Here is a 23903-nt window from a genome sequence, read left to right on the forward strand (position 1 = left end):
GCAAAACAAGGCAACAATCAGCGCTTGTTACAGAATCTGTAGCCAAAACACACAATGAAAAGAGTCGCGTGGATTATCAGTTGCTATTGTTACGCTCGGGCCGTCTGATGCTGCAGACGCCATCTGTGTCACTGATCATGACCCACAGTACAACTCTTTGCATTGCTGTTTTAATGGAACCATTTGGATTAAACTTTCAGGCTGCTAAAACACGCAAATCTCTCAGTGCTGTCGGAAACACGCAACAGCGTGTCCCGTCTTTATTTCATCAAACAGAGGGCGACTCTGACGAAGAGGCTTCTAGACGCAGCCTCATCCGTTTCCTCTTCCATGTGTGTCCACTCTTCACTTTGTCTCCTTGTGCCATTTGTCAGCAGGGCCTCTCCTTAGGTCACCAATGACACACCGGTACCACAACCTAATTACCCACAAACCTTTGGAAAAAAATAAAAATAACCTAGAGGCACTTTCATCACCGTGACTCCTCTGCCGGAGGTAATGTGAAAATGCCTTCCTTGTTTTTCCTCTGTCACCGTGCATTTCGTCCTTGGGGCTGCCCTCTCTATTATTTTCCTCCTCTGACCTCTCTCGGCTTTCTGACCCCCTTGAGAAAGTTACAGTTGGTGGCCTTTCTCCAGGGTGACTGATGGCTGCTCCGCGGGCACCCACGCTTAATTACCCACAAGCCCCTTGGAGGGCAAATGAATTGAGACTGAGGCGTGAGCCCTAAGTCACCAAGTCTTCCCCTTCCCGTCCTTCACCCCGTTGGACCGCGGAAGCCCATCCGCCACGGCTGTGTTCCCAGCGTTAGATAACAAAACCATCTTAGACGAACTCCACTTTCGATTGTTATTAACATAAACATGGCTCAAGGTTTATACGGTTTTAATGAAATAATCACTTTGACTCAACATTTCCCCCTTCGGTCATCCCGGCACGATGGAACTTCAAACCCACAGAGTATCCCCCCCTCTCTTACATTTTCAGATGGAGCAGCGGGGGCCCCTGATTGGTCACAGCTAAGCTTGAGTGCTTCTGGGTAACTGAGTTCGTCATGCCAGAAACCCAGAGTGTTATTGCAAAAAGTCGCCGCTCTCATCCGCGGATGCCCTTGAAGCGGCGCCTACGCAGACATGAGACACCGAGATCAATTTGAAAATTTATTTTTCATATAAAAAAGACACTATGAAAACATTAGAGGACTACTTTGTACAATCTTATGTATAAAAAGAACCAAAATGAAGGAGAAAGGGAAGGGTTTCTCAGTAATAAATCAACTGGAATGTCGGATGGGTCGTAGCAGTTGGTTAACACTTAAGCATCAAAGGCTGAGGGATGGGGGTGGGGGGGGGTGGAGGTGAGCGTAAAAAGGTTTTTAAACTTGCTTTCCTGTGTTTTATAGTTCATTATGAGCTGCTGAGTTTGGCAGGCATTTAACGCTGAAAGAAAAATCAACTCAACATCACACCACCTGACCGGCGTCTGCTTGCGTTACAGTTTGCATCGACACCAGTGCTTATAATAGAAAAGGAAAAGTTGCAAGACGTAAGTTTTTGCGGTGAGCAGCCTCGGCCTCAATCAGTCAAGCGGCATTTCACTTACCGTCGCGAGGAGGAAGCCTAAAATGCAACCGGGCCGTGGAAATGTTCACATGACACGAGCAAAGTATGAAAAGTCCGACTGAAGGACGTGACAAAATCTCACACTGCGCTAAAATCAAACATTTCTTTCTGTCTGCAAATCCTGTTTATGTGTTACCATGGGAACAGGGCTTAGTATCGAATTCCCCATGAGCTTTCTCTCTAAAATCACTTACACACACATATATATATATATATATATGTATGTAATAGAGAAACAAACAGAAATACGCTCTAGAGTAGCCCCTGCTGAGTGTAACTGTGCGGCCGACAGACGGCCGCTTTGTTCTGTTGGACACACCAACACACGCACGGTGGTTTTGGATCCTGAGCCTCACAGAAGGTCAGGTGAATGTGACCTTAGCATCGGCAACCTGGGATCAAACCCATCTCGCTCCTCGGAGAGAAGGCGAGCTGTAGGTTTGCCCGTCAGCTGATTAGCTTGAAAGGTTAGGAGGGCCGCGCTCTTGTCCCGCCATCTGCGCGGCGCTGCTCTACCACCGCATTAGGGATCTTTAAACAGATGGTTCGAGGGCTGCGTTGGAAAATGTCAGGACAAATCGCCATCCCTGGATAATTATCGTTTTGAGCGATCCCCTCCTTTGCCTGCCTCAAGCTTTTTCTTCTTCTTCTTCTTTTTTTAAATACATTTTTGGATCTTCTTCCTCGGCTACAGTTTTCTCGCTCCGTTTGTTTCCAAATAAACCGTCTCTCCTTCCGCAGACGTTCGGATTAACGGCTCCGATTGTGGAAAAGTCGCCGAGCTATCTGCTGGGCTGACGCTGCCCTCTGACACCCTCATTCTGTCTGCGTGTGGAGGACTGATGCGCTGGTGTCGCCACCGAACAGCGGGAAGCTGGTCGTCCTCTTGCAACGGCCGGAGCGCGGGCGCAGAATGTCAAGTAGAAAAGCGTCACGGGCGGCTCGTCTTCATTCTGACCCCCCGGTCGCCTCGTAACCCCCGGCGACTCCCTCTCTGCTTTTCTAACTCGGTCTTCCCTTTCTCTCTCTCTCTGCAGGCATGCGCGCTCACAAATTGCCTCGGAGGGGGTAAAGGAGGAATCGCACATCGGGATTCGCTGCTAGCATTAAGATTTCATGCCTCCTTGTAGCTCGACGCTTCTCGGGCAGAATGAGCAACGGCGAGGTCGGCGGACCACAAGACAAGGAAGCCCCGTCTTTAAATAAACGATGAAGATCTTGGGCTCAGAAGTGGCTCGAACACCCTCCTCGGGTCATGCATTGCTAACGGTATTCCCTCAGTAACGGCAGAAGCGCGAGTTTAGCTGCTGAACTGATCGATACGTTTTTTTTGAGGGAATGAGGGAAGCTAATAAGAGCTCACGCGGATTCCATTCGGGCAGAAACGACGGACATCCCCTCTACTGGCGTTGCTGTGGTCGGCGGTGGCCGGGGCAGATTCAGATGCTGTGGTCTTTAAAAGCTTTTTATCTCTGAGCTGGCGGGGGGAGGGGAAAGAAACTAAGGGAAATTTGCGCGATGGTTGCTATCCTTCCCTTTTTTTTTTTTTCTCTCCCGTGCGGGGCGGATAACATGCGGCGCGCGTCCATACCTCAGAAAGCAAGCTCACATTTGTGTGCGGCGCGTGTTCAATTTTTTTCAAAGTTAGTTAATCTTCACGGGAAAGGAAACAAGAAAAAAAAAAATGTAATAATGAAAAGAAGCAGCACAAGCACAAATCAAACCGGCCTGAAAATAAATCAATTCTTCTTAGAACAGTTAGAACACAACTCAGTGGGTAGTTATTTCTTTCAGTCTTATTAATTTTTCTTCAAAAGTTTCAAACAAGAGGGGAAGACTTTTTTTTCTCTTTTTTTTTCCTCCAAACGAAACCATAGAAAAGTACACAAAATGAATGGCGTGAGAGGAGCGCGCGGATAGGCGTGTTGAACCTGAAAACTAGCGGAGATGATGGCACATATCAACGAGCGGTTCTGGCCCACACCTCCCTCCCCCTTCCCTCCCTCCCTGTCCATCCAAATGACGAAAAGAAACGAAGAAAACATAAAGAAGAGATGGAGCGATTGAATGCTTTCGTCATCCATTAGCGGGGAAAAAGGAAATAAATGAAAGCAGAGTGCCTAGGGGGGCTACCAGTGTGAGGAACCTCAGTGAGATTTTTTTTCCCCTTGCTATAAAAAGAACTGAACGGTGCAGAAATATTCTTTTTCTCTCCCCCCCTCCCCCGAGTCATCAAACAATTGAAAGATTTTCTTTTTTTTTTCTCCAGAATAAAATCAAGACATTCCCCCCAGAAATAAGTTTTTCATAGTTTTTTTTTTCTCTTTAAAGTTCATTTAAAAATTTTCTTCAGTCGCAGACGCGTCGAGCTCCTGTTCTTTCATTTCAGTAGTCTTTGCGAAAATATAGAGTAGAACAGTCTTCTTTCTATGTCTGTCCGCTGCAGCAGTAAACAAATACAGTATGGGATCCGACGGAGCACGTTGCAGGAGACGGGGAGCAGAGTGTACGAGATCCTTGCAAATAATAATAATAATAAAAAAAACTAAAAAAAAAAAAAAAAAAAATCATGTACCTATGTATAGCTTTTCAGGAGTCCAGTGTCTCTGTGTGCATCTCGGCATGAGCGTGTGTGTCTGTTTGTGTGTTTCGAGCGCGTTTTTCACACTTCAGTCTGGAAGTCTCCCTCGGACGAGTCGGGCGTGTTCGCCGAGGAAGAGTCCCAGTTTTTATTGTGCAGTTCCATCCGGTCTTTCTGCTCCCCAGGCACGATGGACAGCTCGGGGGTCATGGTCTTGAAGCTGTCCCAGGAGGTCTGGTCCTCCGGGGTTGACTTGTCCTGAAGGGTGGAGGAGGACAAAGGGGAAAAGAGGCGTGTTAGGAAAATGAGGCGGGGAATGGAGGAGCCACATGGAACTGGAAAGTACAAAGTAGGTTAGATTACGTTTAAATCAACAGGTCTGAGACTCGTTTTAAAAAAATATCCGAACTGCGTGTGTTCACAGCCAAGCTTTCGGAATCTTACTACAACTCTTACCTTTAAGATATTCTATATTTGCATCTTTAGCCATTAAATGCTAGTTTGGACAACCTAAACAGTTGAAGTTACAGATTTGCAGCAACTGAAAGTCTAGGAGAACCAAGGGGCAAGTTCCTAGGCTGAAAAATTAAGCCAACATCAAAGTGGAAGAGACCTCCATGAAAGGCCATTTGAGGCTGGCTCCTACATACCCACAGACTTCCATGGGAAAATGTTCAACTTTGCAGACCAAACTAACCAACTGGCCTTTTGGTATTCAAAGCTAATTTCCCCATTAATTACAACAACATGAGCGGTGAATTCTGATATAAGTCACCCATTGAAATTATCTTAAGGCAGAAAGCTATGAATAATTTAGGGCCACAGTTGCTTTGAGCATCAGGTAAGTGCCGTCTTAGCTCACTAGCTGCCTGACTAGGTATCACTTATCTACCTCTGCTCTACTTATGATCCTCATCTCATCTGGAGCTGGAGCCTATCCCAGCTGTCATCGAGCGACCGGTGGGGTACACCCTGGACAGGTCGCCAGTCTGTCACATGGCTTGTTTTTTTTTTTTTTTTTTTGAAAATTTAGACATCAGGTTCTGTGAAAATGGCAACAGCCAGAGCCACCCAACGCGTGACTTCACGGAGGGTTCGTCCAATGAGGAGAACCTGCAGTTGCCGTCTATTCAAAGTGGAAATGCATAGGAGCCTGTGTTTGTCCGCTGTGGGTTGAACAATGCAGCGAAACATGTCTAGAATAGAACTCACTCACTGTGTCGAAACGTGTTGTGCAAAGCGGCCCCCTTGAATCTCAAACACTGTCCTTTTAAAAGAATACTTCAACAATATGTTGAAAATACTTTAGGGTGCTGTGAAGGCTTATTGGAGAGAAAGGGAGAGAGATAATTTAGACTGCAATAATAATCTTATAGCCGCTGTAGTTGTAGCTCACAGTTGACTTAGCTTTGAATAACTGTGAAAACAATGAAACAGCTAGTCCAGCGCTAATGGAACCCATTAACCAGCACGTCTAACCCCCCCATCCTCTATAACATCCAGATCGTGTAAACTGGACAAAAACCGAAGAGTAAAATGTGTTCCTTCTTGGTGGATGCTGTGTTAATACATTTCTTGCTGATATTATTCTTACACGCACAGCGCAGGTCTATAAATGTGCCGTTCATGTTTGCCTCGGAGCGCCTTCCTGACCTTCTGTACTCACCGTAGCCGGCCACGGACGGTTTTCCGACTAAACAAACCCTTGTTATCAACACGAGTGCACCCTCACTTCGCCCACTTTTAGTTTTACCATCAGGGAAAGAGGTTTTTAGTCGATTAGACGGAAATATTGAGCGGCTCTGCCCCTGCCTGATCTCCTGATTGGTGCTGTTTTCGCCATGTTGTGGGAAGCATTATAACAAGTAAAAAGAGTTGGCCGCCGCTATAAAAAGAAAACCAGAATATAAAAGCAGCAGATGGGAACCTTTTCTTGAGCCAGTACATATATTTGAAGATGATTTTGATCTCATGTCTCTAACCTTTGCAAATGTCAACACAGATGCGGCGAAGCCAACCACTCTCTGACATTTCTTATTTAACCCGGCAAACAGTAAAAAAAAGCAGCACGACACATACCTGGAGCTCAAGGCGCACGACTAACTTTCTATTACCCCAAAAAAAAAAAAAAAAAAAAACTTCTGTTCATTGATGTGCAGAAATGATACCCGTCATCTCCCGATCAGTAACTTTTTTTTTTGTATGAACTGATAAAAAGCACGAACCCCCTCCCCAAGGCTCGGGCGTGTTATCGCAGCATGTGGTCCGCGGATGTGCCCCTCGGTGCGTGTGAAAAAGACATGACGGGGGGATTAGCGAAATTAGAGGTGGCATTATGTATCAGATTGGGGGGCCCATTATTCAAATTACGCTCGTTATCTCAAATCGTAGAGATCTCTCGGGGTGATATCGCGGATGCGCGTAGGGGAAGAACGCGAGGGATCGCTAGCTCGGATGACTCTTGGGGGAGGAAAACATATAAAAGACGAAAAAAAAAAGACAGTAGTCGTGGTGCTTTCCAGAGACGCGGCGAGGCTAGGTGCTGCACATCTAAGATCCCAGAGAGTAGATTTTATGAAAATGCCAAGCTTTAATACTAACTTTGACCCTGTTTGTGTGTGTGTAATCCATCAGAGCAGAGAGCACTACAGCGTGTGCTCTTCTCTTCTCTGTGCAACCGTCTCCTTTCAGCCTCTTTCATTTTGTTTCTTTCTGCTTTACCACAATCGCACCTCTGCTTCATTGCAGCAGCTCCTCGAGTCAGGTACTCGAGTCATTCGGGCCCTGTCTATCTCTTCATCCGTTACACTTTCATTGATCTGCAGTGGCACACGCCGCCCGCCCGCCCGCCCGGGCCCCTTCCCCCCCCCCGCAGTGTGTGATGATCATCGCCGAAGCGCTAGGGGGCAATATCTGCCTGATTATCATTCCCCCTGCGTCACAGCCTGACAGTTGGTAAAATGAATACAAAAGGCATAATCTGGGAGCCAATTTGCATGCTAAATGCTGGCGAAGGAACATTTTGTAATGCGGGAGTGTGGGTAATGCTGCAGTTAAGCCCAACTTTATCCCTGGGAGACTAGGCTAACGCGATTGTGCTGCCACTGCGTGTCTATCCATTCCCTTTCGCCATCTCTGCCTGCCTCCATTCCCTCCTTACCCCCAAGCCCAATCTCATCCCTCTTTCTCTCCCTCTCTCTCTGCCAGAACCCCCTCTACTTACACTCGACGAGTTCTTTTCACCTCCGGCAGACGAAATGCTCCATCGCTTTTCCCTCTGTGGTGATGAAATGGGGAAGGGGAAGACGAGGAGGGGAGGGGAGGGGGGGCGAAAGAGAAAGAGAGAGAGAGAAGAAGAAGAAGGAGGGAGGGAGGAATCACAGTCACTGACAACTCTGCCCTGAAACAGCAGCACTGTTCCCACACCTCCGTCAGGTGAGCGGGCAGACGTCGCTCGGCTCGTACGCCTCGCCCCTCCCGTCTCCATCTCTCAATCCCTCTCGCACAGAACAAAATATATATATATATGACACGTTCACACACGACATGCACAACGTGAGCAGATTGATGTCAGCATGCTTGAAACGCGCCGGATCGGGAAGCGTGTCCAGGCCCTCTCCGCGCTCGTAGGAGCAGTGGCGATGAAAGGACGGAGCAAAAGATTCTACAAAGGGACAAAGGAAGAAACTGGGCTTCTAAGAGCTCTAGCAGGGAATCTACTGCGCAGCGCCCGAGGCCGTGCGGCTCGTGCTTTCTAAATAATGTTGAAAGAGGATAACTAATCTGGTTATTAGCGCGTGGAAATGCAATCTAGACAATCTGCATTATTGATTCTACACTGTATGTGTGAACATAGCTCATAAAATAGTTAAAGCTGGGCTATAAAGTTGACACCGCTGACTCTGTTATGTTCCGCCTCTGGCTTAAACACATAAACCTCATTTCCCCCCGTTGTACCTCCGCCCGTATAGTTCTTCTTTATGTTCTTTGTTGTTCTATGTCTGTTTTTTTTGTTTTAGTTAGAAGCAAACCTGCAGTGGCTTGCTTCTCAGGGGGTGGTCTAGTGTCTTTTCCTTTCGCAGCGCCCCGACATGTACTGTGCCATTCTGAAGTAACAGGTGTTTCCCGGCGGACTGGCCAGGGTGGGAATTGGTGATGAGTCCAGCAACAAGAAGAGCGCACACACAAGTCAGAGAGTGTTTGGTGTTGCAGTTCTCATTTTTTTTTATGTGTGTGTGTGTGTGTGTTTAGGTGGTGCTGAAGTTTGGGTTGGGAACTTGCGTCATTTGTACTTTCTAAATCCCAGAGTGCCTCAGGATTGGAGCCAGATTGTTTTTGGACTGCTTCTTGAAGAAGATGCTTTTCAGGTTATTGTAAAAACAAATAAGTAAATAAAGAGAAAAGTTTTTGGAAACACTTGATGTTCTTATTTAATTTTTCCGTCTGCGAAAAGCAGCCGAGGGGATTGATCATCATTCATTCGAGGGGGGATGTTTGCGTCTGAGTGTAGACAGAAATGAAAGATTTTATAATGGCATATTTCAGCCGTTGTTCCGTTTAATGGTGGCGACAAAAGAAAAGAAAAAAAAGTCATAAATAAACTCATTATCTGTGGAGGATAAGGTCATTTAATATCTGCTGGAAGACTATCTACCAGACTCCCAGTTCATACATGCTACCAAACTATCGTTGCCTGTGGCTTCCTCTATGCGGGCTACATAAGGTGGGCTCTGTGGTAGGGGCGGAGCCTATCTATCCATCTGATTTACCCTCATTGGTATGTGACCTAACACACCAATCAGAATGACACCTTCACATAAGCACTGTTTTTAGTGAGTTTATTGCATATTAAGCAGCAACCTCAGATCAATGAAGCCCATACAGCCCAAGTTCAAGGAGCTGCAGTTCATCAAGTGGCCACTTGAGGCTGGCTCCAAATGGGAGCAAAACCCATAGACCCCCCATGTTAAAAAGCCCAAATTTACATGTTTACAGCCTGGTACAAAAAACGATTTTGGTCTCAAAAGTTTATTTCACTATTTATGACAACTGTACAGGGGGTGAGTTTTTTTCATAAAATTTCTTTAAAATTCTGCATAATAAAGGGCGTTCCTGCTTGAACTGACCGGCGGTAGCCTGAGCTAAGAGGTAGCGGAGAGTTGGGTGGGTGGGTCTCAATGTCCGACACGAGCCCCATGTCCATATGTGGAGTATGGGTGGAGTAAAGGTCATGCAACATGGTGAATGCAGGCTCCGCCCACTTGTGGGTTTAATTTTCGAGGTTCAGAATCCAATGGGTGACGTCACGATGTGTCAATGTTTCATATGCACATATGTTAATTCTTTTGTCAATTTTCTTCAACTGTTAAGTTCAAATATTCAGCAATTCCCAAAACAAATCAATGCACGAGAAAAAAAATCTAAGAGGTGAAAGTTGTATGTAGGGCTGGGTTTAAAAACAAGAAAAAAAGAAATTGAACTTGATTTGCAAAACACCCAAATTAAATCTCGGATACTTTTTTTGGTGCGTGCTGTTTCCTGCATCAGACTTCCTGCAGTCTTGCGAGGGTGATAGATTTCGACCAAATCTGATGAGAATGGGCAGCGAGATTAGTCCACGTGTTGGGGGAGACAAGACAGCACAAGCCTGAAAACTAAAGAGGTGGACAAAAGCCGAGTTGTATGCAAGATGTGCAGCATCCATTCAAAAACTATTTCAGCAACTCACCTGCAGTGCTTCTCTGCAGCTTTTAAAGAGGCACCGTGGGATTACTGAAATGTACTTTCTACGCTATGCTTTCATTATATCCGCAGGTACAGCAGGGGGAAATTAACTTCATGTGGTACCACGATCCCCCCCTAAATGCGTCAGTCAAATCTGAAATTTATGCGCTTTTCTTAAAGATTCGGGGCCAGCTACGGGAGTGAAAACACTACAAGCTGAGAGCATGACAAAGCAAAGTGAGAAGAACAGTTGTAGGGATTCGGTGGGAGAATACATAGAGGGGGGAAAAAAGACAGCACAAACATCTAAAGCCATCTCTAGAAGAATCTGCAGCAGTGTTGGTGGATGAGAGCCCACTCTCTGCCACTCAGAGCCCCCCTCATTGGGAATGTGGAATTGGAAATGGTGTCTGGATGTGGGTGAGCAGTGTGGCAGGCTGTCTTTGGGAGATGAGGGGGTGGTGGTAGGGGGGACAGGAGGACAGGCGGTGGCGGGTAAGTGGGTAAACTTTACCTTTGTTGACTTGGATGCCCATGGTTCTGCTGACTGTCTGGCTACATTCAAACTGGGACATGACAACAAGCATGCAGCACAATCCCCCAGTCAGCAAACAAAGGACACGAAACAGGAAACAAAACAAAACAAAACAAAAAAACTCAAATCAATAAAATGTAGTGGTGAGGTAAAGAAAAGACATACAGTGGGGGAAATAAGTATTTGATCCCCTGCTGAATTTGTAAGTTTGCCCACTTCCATAGAAATGATCAGACTCTGGTTTTTATGGTTGTTTACTGGTTATGGGTATAGACAGAATATCAATCGAAAATGCATAAAAAACACACAATCTAAAAGTTATAAATTGTTATGTATTTTATTAAGGGAAATAAGTATTTGATCCCCAACAATTCACTTAGAATTCAGGCTCCTACAGATTGGCTGGTGCGCATGTGGCACACAGCTGTGCTCAGTCAACTAATTACCAATACTCCTGATCTTAACTCGTCATGTATATAAAGCACACCTGCTCTAAGAATCAGTTTCTTACATTCCAACTTCTACAGCACCATGGGCAAGACCAAAGAGCTGTCAAAAGATGTCAGGGACAAGATTGTAGACCTGCACAAGGCTGGTATAGGTTACAAAACCATCAGCAAAAGGCTTGGTGAGAAGGTGACAACTATTGGTGCCATTATTCGCAAGTGGAAGACCCATAAAAGAACCATCAACTGTCCTCAGTCTGGAGCTCCCCGCAAAATCTCGCCTCATGGAGTGAGGATGATGATGAGAAAGGTGAGGGAGCAGCCTAAAACAACACGGCAGGAGCTTGTTAATGATCTGGAAGCAGTTGGCAACACACTGCGCCGTTATGGATTGAACTCTTGCAGTGCCCGCAAGGTCCCCCTGCTCAAGAAGGCACATGTACAGGCCCGCCTTAAGTTTGCCAGTGAACATCTAAATGACTCAGAGAAGGCTTGGGAGAAAGTGCTGTGGTCTGACGAAACCAAAGTTGAGCTATTTGGCATTAACTCGACCCGCCGTGTTTGGAGGATGAAAAAACGTGAGTATGACCCAAAGAACACCATACCCACGGTTAAGCATGGAGGTGGAAACATCATGTTTTGGGCTGTTTTTCAGCAAAGGGTACAGGGCAACTTCACCGCATTATGGGGCCAATGAATGCAGCCATGTACTGTAACATCTTGGACAAAAACCTTCTTTCCTCAGCAAGAACACTGAAGATGCCTCGTGGGTGGGTTTTCCAACATGACAATGACCCAAAACATACTGCCAGGACAACAAAGGAGTGGCTCAAGAAGAAGCATATTAAGGTCATGGAGTGGCCTAGTCAGTCTCCAGACCTTAACCCAATAGAAAACCTGTGGAGGGAGCTGAAGCTCCGAGTTTCCAAGAGGCAGCCAAGAAACTTGAAGGATTTAGAGACTGTCTGTAAAGATGAATGGGCCAAAATCCCTCCTGCGCTGTGTGCAAACCTGTGACCAACTACAAGAAACGTCTCATCGCTGTGCTTGCCAACAAAGGTTTCTCTACAAAGTACTGACTTGTGTTGTGCTTGGGGATCAAATACTTATTTCCCTTAATAAAATACATAACAATTATAACTTTTAGATTGTGTGTTTTTTATGCATTTTCGACTGATATTCTGTCTATACCCATAACCAGTAAACAACCATAAAAACCAGAGTCTGATCATTTCTATGGAAGTGGGCAAACTTACAAATTCAGCAGGGGATCAAATACTTATTTCCCCCACTGTACATTGAGCATGTGAATAAACTTAAATCGCATGGAAAGAAATGAAAAGTAACATCAAAAAAAAAGTGCAGGAGCAGACTGAGTGGATGCCAGAACGTGAGAATTAATTTACAGTTATCAGTGGGCTTAGGGTCAGTGGACCAGAACTGGCCTATTTAAAGGCCCTGTGTTTCTTTTTTCATCATTTCATTACATAATAAAGGTAATTATAGGATTCTAGATTGCCTATTCAGCACTGGCATAATTTATTAGCGGGCGCAAAAATAGACCGTGCATTGCAGTCTTTAGTACCATTTACCCCCTTCAGCTGGGAAGGAATCTGTGTCACAAGTAATAAGGCCCTTCAAAGGAGTCAAATCTTGTGAATGTAGGGTAAATAAATTCCATTAGTGCAACACACTGCAAACAAACGAGCAGTCGGACGCACGGGCTTGGCGTGCCGCTGTCTCGGCCCGCGCAACGCGCGGCCTGTAGAGATGGCAGATCCAGCGAGTGATTCGGACCTTTTCACCTCCCTTTAATTGGCCCAAGGACACTAAATGAGCTAAATTAGTGTTGTGCCTGTTGGCTCACGAAAGCCAGCGTTAGGCCTGTTCCGCCTGGACTGTCCGTCCCCTCATTAGGAGCCGCTGATGGCGCCGGTGTGCCGGAGCCACACTCCGCCGGTCCTCGGTTTTCACGGGCAATTTGCGTGGAGGGGATGAAAACAGTTGATGAGTTTATACTCGGCACGAGGAAGGGGGCGAGGAAATAATTAAAAACAAGCTAATGAGAGGAATTAATTATTCAATTAATGCCTCGAACGTGCCGCCGAGCGGCCGGGGGGAAACGGGGGAGACATCCGAGGAGGGAAAATGTCAAATGAGCGTGAGGACGAATAGAGGGGAGCACGAGACATGAAGAGCAAGAGGACTTGCTTTATTGCTGGAATGTGAAATTGAAACCCCTCATCTTAATGCCAGCAAATTGACTATCAGGACCTACGGGGGTTTGCAAGTGGCAGGCAAATTGCCCTCACTGAATCAACAAAAATTGGCTCTTTGTCATATGAAATTATACGTCTTCATTTTACGCAAGACGCCCTCAAAGCGCACACATTACCTTAGCTGAATTTCCATACAGTGGCCTGAAACCACAATATGAAAACCAGCCACTAATACCAGACGGGGATATGAAGGCACCACCCTCCTCTCTCAGCTCTCCTCCGTGGGGCAGGCTAATGAAGAAATCCTCTCAGACTACGCCACAATACATCTCCACATGTAACCTAATAGGCAAGGATTTCATCATGGAATTCTCACACACGCCTCCGGCCATTTAGGTTGATTTACTAATACATCTTTCGTAATAGAAAATTTGCTCGCCCATTTCTTGGCCCGATCTGGCATCAGTGAAATCGCATCAAGTAGACTTATTTTCTTTGTCTGTCCCTTTCTCTCCTCCTCCCCACTGCGCTCTGCGCAACTCCTCGGCGTCTTTCTGGAGAGGGAAGCCAATCCACGGTTCATTTAATCAAGAACACAGCAGACGACGGGATGGAAATATATCTCATTTGAGAGCTAAAAAAAAAATAAAATAAAAAAAAAAATACATCAGCCGAGCCATTATGCAGTGAAAATGCCCTCTCTCTCTCCCACACACAGCGAGTCACATCACTGCCTCACTGGGCAATGCATGCAAATCTGTGGTGTGACCTTCTGAACCCTGTGGAAAGCACAGAAAATGACAGACTAACTCCACTGTGGCAGGGGCCGAGAAGCGCTTCTAAATCTAAACATTAGCACAGACACTAATGCTAATACATACTGCGCTACATACAAATTACCTCCTCTTTTTTTTTTTTTTTGGTAACCCCTTTGACTCCATTTGTATTCGACAACGGTTGAAGAATTCACAACGAGAACGGACTCAATCCATCTGCCAGCCATATGGCCCCGGGCCGAGCATCCGCTGTACTTAAAACAGTGTAGGTTTGGAATTTGTTTTCAGCATTAGTAATATCGCGGAGCACGCTTTGCATCCACTTCAGCGGAGTGCAATACAAGTGTTATCACTGTGAACATTACTTTCGCATGGGGGCGGACAACTGTGTATACATACAGCGTATCAAACAAAGAGCACTTGATTCCTGTTGTTTTGGAGTCAAAATAGTTGGCAATCAAGCACGGACGCGCAGCAACCTGTGGAACACCTACTTTTAAGACTGTCCAGTGGAAGCAGGAAGATAAAAGGCTGGGACTGACCTTCATCACGTCTGGTTTACCAGGGACCCATATGAGCATTTTATGTCCTGCTTAGTACAGACCATAGACGGTATAAACACGGACAACGAGTCCCCATTAGCCAAACTGGCACTATTTTCCTGGGGATATGGGCGGCGCCATCTTGTTTCATTTAATCAATCAATCAAACGTTGGATTGTACACTGTACTTGTTTCTAAAAATTGTTTTCACAACAGGTGGACGCCACTTTGTCACGTCCCGTTTCTATAGCATCAAATAATGAACTAAAAGCTGACACCTTAACATAAATCAAACATTATACTAAATACCTAAAATGACAGAAACCACCTTTGAAAAAAATAAAATAATAATTGACGTGGATTTCAGTGTTTTAGTCCCATCCACTAAGATGGAGGAGGTGGAGTTTATGATCTAATGGGGGAGCAGTCACCAGGGGGAGCTCTACTCGCTTTGGTTTCACTTTTGAGGAGCAATTAATATTTACACAGGCTATGGTACAGACAGAAAAGCTGTGCTGAGGTAAATGAGGAGGCGTTAGAGCCTCTACCTATTGGTGTTGCAAATGTGGAATTGCCAATTACCGGGTGACACAGAACTAAAAGAAGTGTTTTATCTGCGATGGCACCCATCTAGCCGAGGTCACTTAAAGCCCACTGCACTTGAATGGGAAATTGAAAAAGAAGAGAAAGTTGAAAACAACAAAGCAAAATAAGAAAAGAAAAAAAACATGTCTTCACATTTTATGATATCCACTCATCTCCTCAACACAGCCACCACAGAGATCCTACCTTTCCAGAGTAAAACGGATCAGGTCTCCCATGACCCATGTGGTATTTCTGAGAGTCTCTCAGAAGCACCAATACAAAGGGCAGAGTGTTTGGCCCCTTTTTAGTGCCAACGAGCTGGTTTATGGACAGAATATCATGGTTTATGAGGTGATTATAAACCGGTTTGGATGGGTCATTGTCTTTATGAACTGATTTATCACTTGGTTAGGGTGTTTATAACTCAGGCACTGAAATGGACACGATGACTGTATGGGTTGTTACACCACAAACACAATCCCAAAATAAAAATAAAACCCAGTCCAGAATTAGACCGCCATACAAATCCCTCTCTCCAGGTGTTTCGAGTCGTGTGTTTATACAGGAATTTGTATGGGGGTTAATAAAGGCAGGGGGATTAGCATTCATCACCTGAATGCTAACGCACAAGGGATGTAAGGTATGATGCACAACGCCACACCACTAATATTGAGGTTCATCAAATACAGTCACTTCACGATGAGGCAGCACTGACAGGTAGTAGACGAGCAGCTACATGAAGTGAATTTATAGTTTGTCACTGTTTGTGTTTCTTTGATTGGAAAGAATTGAAGAAGTCGTTCCACTAAAGTACCATGACCTGAATGAACGCTGCCTTCAAGTGGAATTTATGTTTCTGGTTACAGCATGGGAACACATAAAGCTATGTAGTAACAGCAGCAGTAGCCACAGAGGACGTTGACCAGACCAGGTGACTAACACTTCTTCAGTCATTTCATAAAATTAGGAAGAGAACCCTGACTAAATTACAATATATCAGTGCAAGTCCAATACAAAGTTCAATACAGCAAAGTCCATTTGCAAGGCTGTGAACGCCACAAGACTTCACATACACTTTTCTTGTGAATACTGCACCATGACCCCATTTGAAGGCAGCAATACCATCTGGTCGGCACCTTTAGCTACTGTTGCTGAGCCTGTCGAGCTTTTCATTAGCACACATCCACTACATAGTAACAACAGGAGTGGAGTTACTTTAAAAACTCCTAATTCTAGCTAAATTATGCACGTAATGTGCACAAAGTACACCATACTATACTAGTCTAAAACGTGTTCAACATCTTCAGCTTCAGTTCAATCTAGTTATACTTAATATTTGCTTGAGTAAGAGTAAGATAAATTTAAGATGTGCTCCCTTGTATAGGAACTGTTTGTTTGCTTAGCCAAAAGACTGAGCTGAAATAAAGTATATTTACACTTCTAGCAATAAAAGGGAAAGAGTTCTTGGAATGAGGATTAAGTGATACATTTGGCTTAATTTAACTTGGCCTCGGATAATATTGGCTGGAGTGTAAAGAATAGTCCGAAGAGGATCAGGGCGGCTACACTTAGCCTGAACTCTAATAGCATCAAGGATCAGCCTTTTATCGATTAAACTTTAAAACCCGTGGTTTGAAAGGGAAAGCATACTGAGCATATGCTGAGTAAGTTAGCCGCGCATGCTAATGATTCTGCTCACGTTACTGCAGACGACCCATTCCCTTTACTTTAGCTGTAGGTGCTTTTGGTTTACAAAGAAACTAGTTAACCCTTACTCTTACTACACTGTTACTCACCGCATGTCGACATATAAAGAAATCCAAAGCTTGACAGGCCTCCTTACAGTTGCTAAGCTTCAGCCGAATATTCACTGCTGGGGGTTGGATTTAACCAAGATTCAGAAATGCACATTTGCTGCACGAAAACACAGTTTGCGGAACGAACAGTGACAAACAAAGATTCACACTGTGACATGTAGCACTTCAATCCAGGCCTGCTTTAGCATTACGAGGGGCTCTACTGCACCAGGTTTATGTGAGGTTTAGCATGTCTTACGTTGACTTTCTTTGTAAACAAGGGACGTTCTGCGCGCTAGCGATGGCTCTGTGTTGTGCCTCGGTGGTGGGGGAGGGGGGACCTGTGGTGGACGAATGCCACGTGGTGGTTAGAAGGGTTAAAGGGTGTTTAGAGTTCTGGTTAATATACCATTTAGGCACTTTGAAGGAGAGAGAGGCCTGACAAAGTCAGGGGGTTAATGAGTTTCCGAGGTACGGCTTCAGGTAGATGACTCATCACTAAGCAGGTGTAAGGGAGTGATGTGAATATGAACATGCTTCCACTCGCTTTCTCTGGAACTGCCTATCCTCCTGCATCATTAAAAGGTGAGATAATTGGTAGTGTTTCTCCTTAAGTGACAAAAGTCAATCGGCCACGTGGAGTTATGGGTGAGTTTCAACTTCCACAGTTCTTTGGGTGTCCATCCGTGAGCAGTTAACCCAATGATGCTAGCGATTAAATCACTCATGTATAGTATATGTGGAAATCACTGTCAGTGTCTGTCACATGGCACAGAAAGGACGTTATTAAAGTTATTATGAAACGATTATATCATTACTCGTGCTCTAACTGTCTCCTAAACACAGTTTAATGTGCTCCAGACACGGGCGGTGCAGCACGGCGATGTCGAACACAAAAAAACAGATAAACACACGAGGAACAAGAGGACAACCACACACAGGCCCATGTAGCCGCACACGTAGGCACTTGAATATGTATGGACGTGCACACCCACACACACACACACACACACCCTTCTCATCTCCATAATTACTGTATAGTCAGCATGTCCGTGTCTGGGGGTGACTCTCAAAGAGAGATGTTGACAACGGCAGAGCTGAACTCAAGCTGGGACCCATCAAGAGGCCTGACGCTGATAGCATTATCCATGTAATTATTCACAGCTAAGTGAACCGACTACTTACTTTTAACACGAGGAAGTGCGATCTAGGCCGCCCTTCCCGTTTCACAACTAACGTGACGTCACCAACTCCGAGGAAATACGCGCTCCAATTTGTCTTAATTAGTTTAAATGCTGCCGATCTATTATTTGTAGCTGGCCTTTCGTTTCTTTTACATCTGGGCGCAATCTCAAAGCGCACCTGAGCTCCCTCCGAAGCGCATTAGCATGCCGCGCCGCGCCTCGCCTCGCCCGGTAAGGGCCGCAGACTTCTAATGCACGGCTCATGCCTTTGCAAGCAGCCTGCCATTTTTCTTCTCCTCCATAAAATATTTGCCTGGCGTGAGCGATCGGGGAGACGGCCAAACGCTTCTGAAAATCTTGATCAAGATGTCGAGCAAATGAGAAGTGAAGCGGGAGGCCGGTCGGCCTGGCATTCGGAAATGGCTCGTGTGTACATTGCGTGCGCGTGTGTGTGTGTGTGTGTGACTAGATGGCACGGGGAATACGGGGGATGTCAGACCAGCCTCTGTTCCTACTACGGTGTAAATTAGATGTGAAGCAGCGTGCCGTCGATGCCAGGGGAAAGTACACCTATCAAGGCTGGCTAGCTCATCGCGGCTCCACGCGCCGACGCTCGGCAGATGAGTGGAGCGTGAGCGGGTGCGCGTGTGTTTAAATCTTAATGGAAGTGGCCCTCTGAAGGTCAGCGCGGAGCAAGCGGGGACTCTTTCGTCTGCTGCTAATGGCGTATTAATGATTCAAAGATGCTTCTGTGTCTCATGCGCGCAGGTGCCCACCCAAGCGCCCCGCAGGCACACGGGCACGCCCACACACACACACACACACACCCGCCTCGCCACCCACACAGGCACAGGGACATGAAAAGGCAAACAGTACATAGAAAGTGATAGAGACACATTAGACAGACCGACACATGCACAGACAAAGCACTTGTTCGCACAGGCAGATGTGTTGGCTTTCTCCTCAATTAATTATGCTAAGGTGGGTTTAGTAAGAGTGACGAATAGTTTCGGAGGTCTTAAATTGCTGTATTTGGATTTCATTAACCCACTGGTGATTGATTATCCCTCTGCTAACACCTCATGCGATCAGTTTTTTTTTATTTATTTTTTGATTGGTATTTAATAAGGCGCGCACCACAAGTGAAAATGGATTAAGTTCTGGCCAATTACATCAGGTGTAAAATTCACGGTATGAAAGATGGAGTGGAATGCGCCTCTGAAGAAGTATTTATGAGGTAGTTATTGTTCGCTTCTCCACGGTTGCGATAACAAGCACGGCAGCGAATTAATCAAATGGCAATGAAAATGTATACAGTATTAACATTACATTCAAATTCCCTTGTTAGAGTAGCACAATGTTTTCATTTCTAAAGAAGCAATTTGGCTTGAAAAGACACCATAATGAATACAAATGCTTTTACACATACCTCATGTTTGCAAATGACTGGGAGCTTTGCTCAGAATTTTTACGACTGTAATTTTTTCATGAAAGATGCATTTATGAGTAAACACAAAGTCATCGCAGTGCTGACATTGTTTAGTCAGTGAAAGCCACTTTCTGCGAAGCGCAGTACTGCAATTTCAATCATTATTTGCTTTTGGGTAGCAAGTATTAAAGGGGTTGGGTTTAAGGATTGCGACAGAGTGCTAGAGGGAATGGGGGGTGCATGGGTACGGAGTGCTCCCGTCCAGGTTCTGGGCAATGGTCTTACCTTGAATGAGGACATGGCTGGGTCCCTGCTATACCTGTCTATGGTGTGGAACTTGGACGAGTGGTTGAGCTCATGGTATAGCTCAGAATGTCTTTTGCGAGTGTGCATCACTTTCTGGAAGGGAAAAAAAAGGAAGGGACAGCAAAAATGAAGCAAATAGAAATAAAAGCAAAGGGGGTGGAGGGGGTGGGGGGCGATGTCGGGGCAGGCAGGAGAATGGGAATGGGTAGAAAATGCCGGGGAACTGCAGTGATGGCAGCCATGAGAAGGGTTGGTTAGAAAGGGACGCTGACAGATCTATCGATTGCTGGCTCATGCTCATCCATCATCCGCTTCCTCAGTCTTTAAGAATCTGGCAACTGGGAGTGCTGCGGAGGAGTCCTTTAAAGTAAAATTTGGAGGAAATGACTGACAAAAGTGTCATTGTTAGCGACTATTGCCTACAAACTGGTGGTCCCGTTACCTCGGGATTTTGTCAAACTCATTAAATGTCTAACAGATGGGCAGGAATTTAACTCTTAAATTAACCCCAGTGAAAAGGATCTTTGACGTGAACTGCCTCCTGCGTGTTCTGAATATGTCTGTCACGTAGGCAGCTAAATCCAGATCTGTAATTGTCTGACGGCAAACTGCATTTGTCAGTGCCACTGCTGTCTCTCCGTGCTAATGGGCAGGAGCCGAAGCTGCTCGGCAGGAGCTAATCGTCAAAGCAGCTTGCGAGGTTGAAAGTGACACAGGGGCAAGATGCCAGCACTCACACCCGCACACTTACCGGCCAGAACTGGCGCTTAGCGCTAGGTCCAATTACCTCAAAGTGGGCACCCTCATCTCTGCTCAGCTAGGAAGGTGCTACTATCTCCTGGCTATGTGTCTTTCTCGCAGGTTTAGGCGTTCATACTTTCCAATGTGACCTGAATATGTTACAGCCTACAACTGAAGACCATCAGGGTGAAAGTCGTAACATCCAAAATGGAGAGAAGGCTTCGTAAACAATCCATAAACAACCTGGAATCAAAGGTCAAGATATCTCAACGTCTGCTGGAGAGATTTTTCTCAGCTTGAAGTGAAATATTTAATCCCTAGGGTCCCCCTCCGAGTTTTCAGAAAGGTAATACTTCTGCCAAAAGACTATTGCTTAAGAGCATGGATCAAACCCACAACTACCCCACACACAAATGTTTTGGGAGATATTTGGTCTGGGGTCAACCCTTTGGTAACTGATTATGCCCTGGAAAAGGTTTGCTGCTAATCTAATTGCTTGGTTGGGTTTTATGCTGTGATGGACAGAAGAGTAACAGTAGTTTTCATCTGAGCGTCATGGAAGAGAATTTGTTGGCTTTGACTCGTTGTGTGAATATCCACTTTTGTGCAGACTTTCTTTTTCTCTCTATCAGTTGAAATTTGCCTCGTAATGAAAAGCCAATGACCAGACTCATATTCTGCTAAGAATTGAGTCTGGCTTTGCCGAGCTAATAGCCTCATTAGGTTTCAAACATTTTGTAGTTAAAGTACACAGTCTAAAAGAGTGGGATAACTCGGCGAAATGAAATAAAACATAGCTCAAAATGGATTTACCCTGCCTTAAGTCGCAGGAGTTTACGTATTCCCCGTTTTAGTCGTTCTTCTATGCCAACCTCTTTCTCAAAAGTCAATAGTCAGTTGATGAGAAAAGAGGTGATTTCAAGGAGAGCCGGTCTCCTTGCTCATGCAGGGGGCCACAGATGACTCTCCGGCAAATTTGCCAGATAAGTAAAATGATCAGCCATAATAACAGTTAGTAGCTCATCATCACTCATTCCCTCCGCATAAACGACATCTTCCGGTGGTGGGAAGTGAATTTCCAGTCTTTAAAGCAGACCGAATCAAATGGAGCTCCCCCGAAAAGGCGTCAGCGTAAATGTTGCATTCTGCTGGCGCGGGATATTTTGCAAGAGACTGGAGATTCGCAGGACACCAACTGACACAAACACACTCACGCGCACTGTCATCTCCTTCCAACAGATATAACCAACAAATCAACTGCGGCTGCATACTCTGCGTGTCGACTCAGAACTGAATTGCTGCTATTCATCCAGACACAAGAAGCACTCTATTTTGCTGTTTCTTCAACCAGGACCCAACGTTGACACGGCAGCCGTGTTCCATTTCAATGTAGATGTTGGTAGGTTGTTTTTGTTTTCACAAGGCCATGATTACTTTTCCCAAAGGCTTATTAATAAGACAAAGAGTAAGTGGGGGGAAGCTTTAAACGCCCACTGTTGGAGAAACAGCATACTATGTGAGACAGGTCTAAAAACAGTTCTTGTTCTAAGTGCAAGGGGGACACAGGTGCGGAGGGAGGGGTGTAGCAATGCTTTTTGCTCCTCTATGCGTTACTCAAGTCCTGGCAGAAGCACAAGAAAGCAGAGACAGGCTGATGACAGGGGGATGAGGTCCGAGATCTTACCTCAAAGTCCAGCTCAGAGTACCGTACTCTTTTCCTCTGGAAGAGGAGGGGGCAGGGGGAGAGAAGAAAGCATCAATGACTGACCCTCGACCAGCTGTTGAACTGTCTCGATCTCCTGAGGAGATCTTTCAGCGGCGACGTTCGCTAACAGGAGGAGGGCTATCGTGCACCGGCCGCCTAACGCGATACGGTTATCTTTACAAATGTCACGGGAAAAAGGAAATTATTCAGTCTATTTCAATGTAATGAGATTAGTGGAGTGGAATAACCCGGAATTACAATGAAATAATAATTTCTCGGCTCATGCACTCTCAAATACAATCGTTACGACCCTGTACATAAATCATCCTCTTTGCTATTTTGGGAGAATTTGCATTCCGATTAGAAGAGCTGCAACGTACACGTGAGAAGATGGTTTTCACCCTCTAGTCTTGTTTGAAACCTACGGCTTTCCTCTCAAGTGCCCCCGTAGCTATACCAAGTGGCACAAAAGCCGCCAATAACAGCTGCAGACATTTCCAGCTCGTCTCGGCCTGACGTCGCTCTGAACTGCGTTCCATCTCTGACTTTCCTATCTGGCTATTGCTGTCTGGCACATTTGCATTTGGCAGGGAGCGCGGCTGCTCTCCACAGTTAGTTAAAAGCTATATTCATTCTCTGAAAAGGGCAGAGTTGCTGATCTGATGCTGTGCCGGCCAAGGCTCTAAAACGATAAGGGATGCAAACAGATAGAGAGATGAGTTTCCAGTCGAGAACTCCTGTTCATATCGCGAATTCACCCGTAAATCTACAACACCCTCGTCCTATAGAGGTGATCCTTACCTTAAACAGAGAAATTTCCGTGACTTGTAACAATGGTGGACATGCGTCATGCATATACGCGTGCGGTATATTGCATGATTAGGTGGGGACACACATAAAGCAGTCAATAACTCACTCGTACAAAATTCACACGGAATCCTTTCTGTCTGAGATTGCTGGTTACGGTGGCACGATGACCCTTAAGTGGCATCCAGTCACACAGTGGAATCTAATTTGTTTGCAGACATGTGCAGTTTCTCGTAAGGCTTCTAAATCGTGATGAAAGGTTAATATGCCCCGTGGATCGTTTTCATGCTTCAACTTCAACATCTGGAGTTTAGATTTACAAGCTCCTGAGTAAAAAAATCAACAGAGAAATGAGCCTTACGAGTACATTTACACGATCCCGCCATTACGCGTCACTGTGTTTGAATTGGGGGGTGAAACACCGCTGTGATTTAATCTGGAGAGGCACGTTCTGATATCCATCTCCAAATCAAGCATATTCAAACAGGGTGAAATTACAGCAGCAAATTACATCCCTCAGGTTTCTCAGCAGCTTTTTTTTTTTCTTCCCGTATTCATGAGTGCACTCTTCTGACGGGGATTTTTTTTATGAGTTTTAATGACTCGTCCTCAACGTCCTCAGCCCTAAATGAAGCATCTGCACTTTTCGGAGAAAGTGTCGTTTCCATCCCTTTAATCAACCTTGTGAGTCAGCAAGATGCCATAGGGGGAAGATATAAAGTGTGTGCGTGCGTTCACGTTCCCGTGCGCCTGTTTTTTTTTTGGGTTGTATGTATGTCAGTGTGTAAAATTTAGGTGGGCTGAAAGACATCCACCGGGGGTATTTCCTCTGATCCTGTCTGTCTCAGTCCATCTGCTGTGCCACCTTGCACCGTCAGGAGGGGGTCTCGCACACATATTAGACT

At 45.5% G+C, this 23903-nt stretch overlaps 1 protein-coding gene across 20 annotated transcripts in view; it reads right to left on the bottom strand.

The window, feature by feature from the left end:
* Positions 1–1147: 1147 nt before the first annotated feature.
* adgrb2 (adhesion G protein-coupled receptor B2) overlaps positions 1148–23903 on the bottom strand; it is a 219120-nt gene continuing 196364 nt past the window's right edge. For 11 of the 20 annotated variants that reach the window (XM_047605267.1, XM_047605268.1, XM_047605279.1 and 8 more), the window contains 4 exons: positions 22171–22206; positions 19725–19838; positions 7427–7480; positions 1148–4461 (listed from right to left, as the gene is read on the bottom strand). In XM_047605267.1, the coding sequence (XP_047461223.1) occupies positions 4285–4461; positions 7427–7480; positions 19725–19838; positions 22171–22206 (381 nt within the window). In that variant the 3' untranslated portion in view covers positions 1148–4284. Of the gene's footprint in view, positions 4462–7426; positions 7481–10441; positions 10494–12208; positions 17168–19724; positions 19839–22170; positions 22207–23903 lie in introns of those variants that run through there. The other 9 variants (XM_047605275.1, XM_047605276.1, XM_047605269.1 and 6 more) reach the window with 9 other exon arrangements.

The sequence above is a fragment of the Mugil cephalus genome, chromosome 14, assembly GCF_022458985.1.
Source record: "Mugil cephalus isolate CIBA_MC_2020 chromosome 14, CIBA_Mcephalus_1.1, whole genome shotgun sequence".
Taxonomy (NCBI): domain Eukaryota; kingdom Metazoa; phylum Chordata; class Actinopteri; order Mugiliformes; family Mugilidae; genus Mugil; species Mugil cephalus.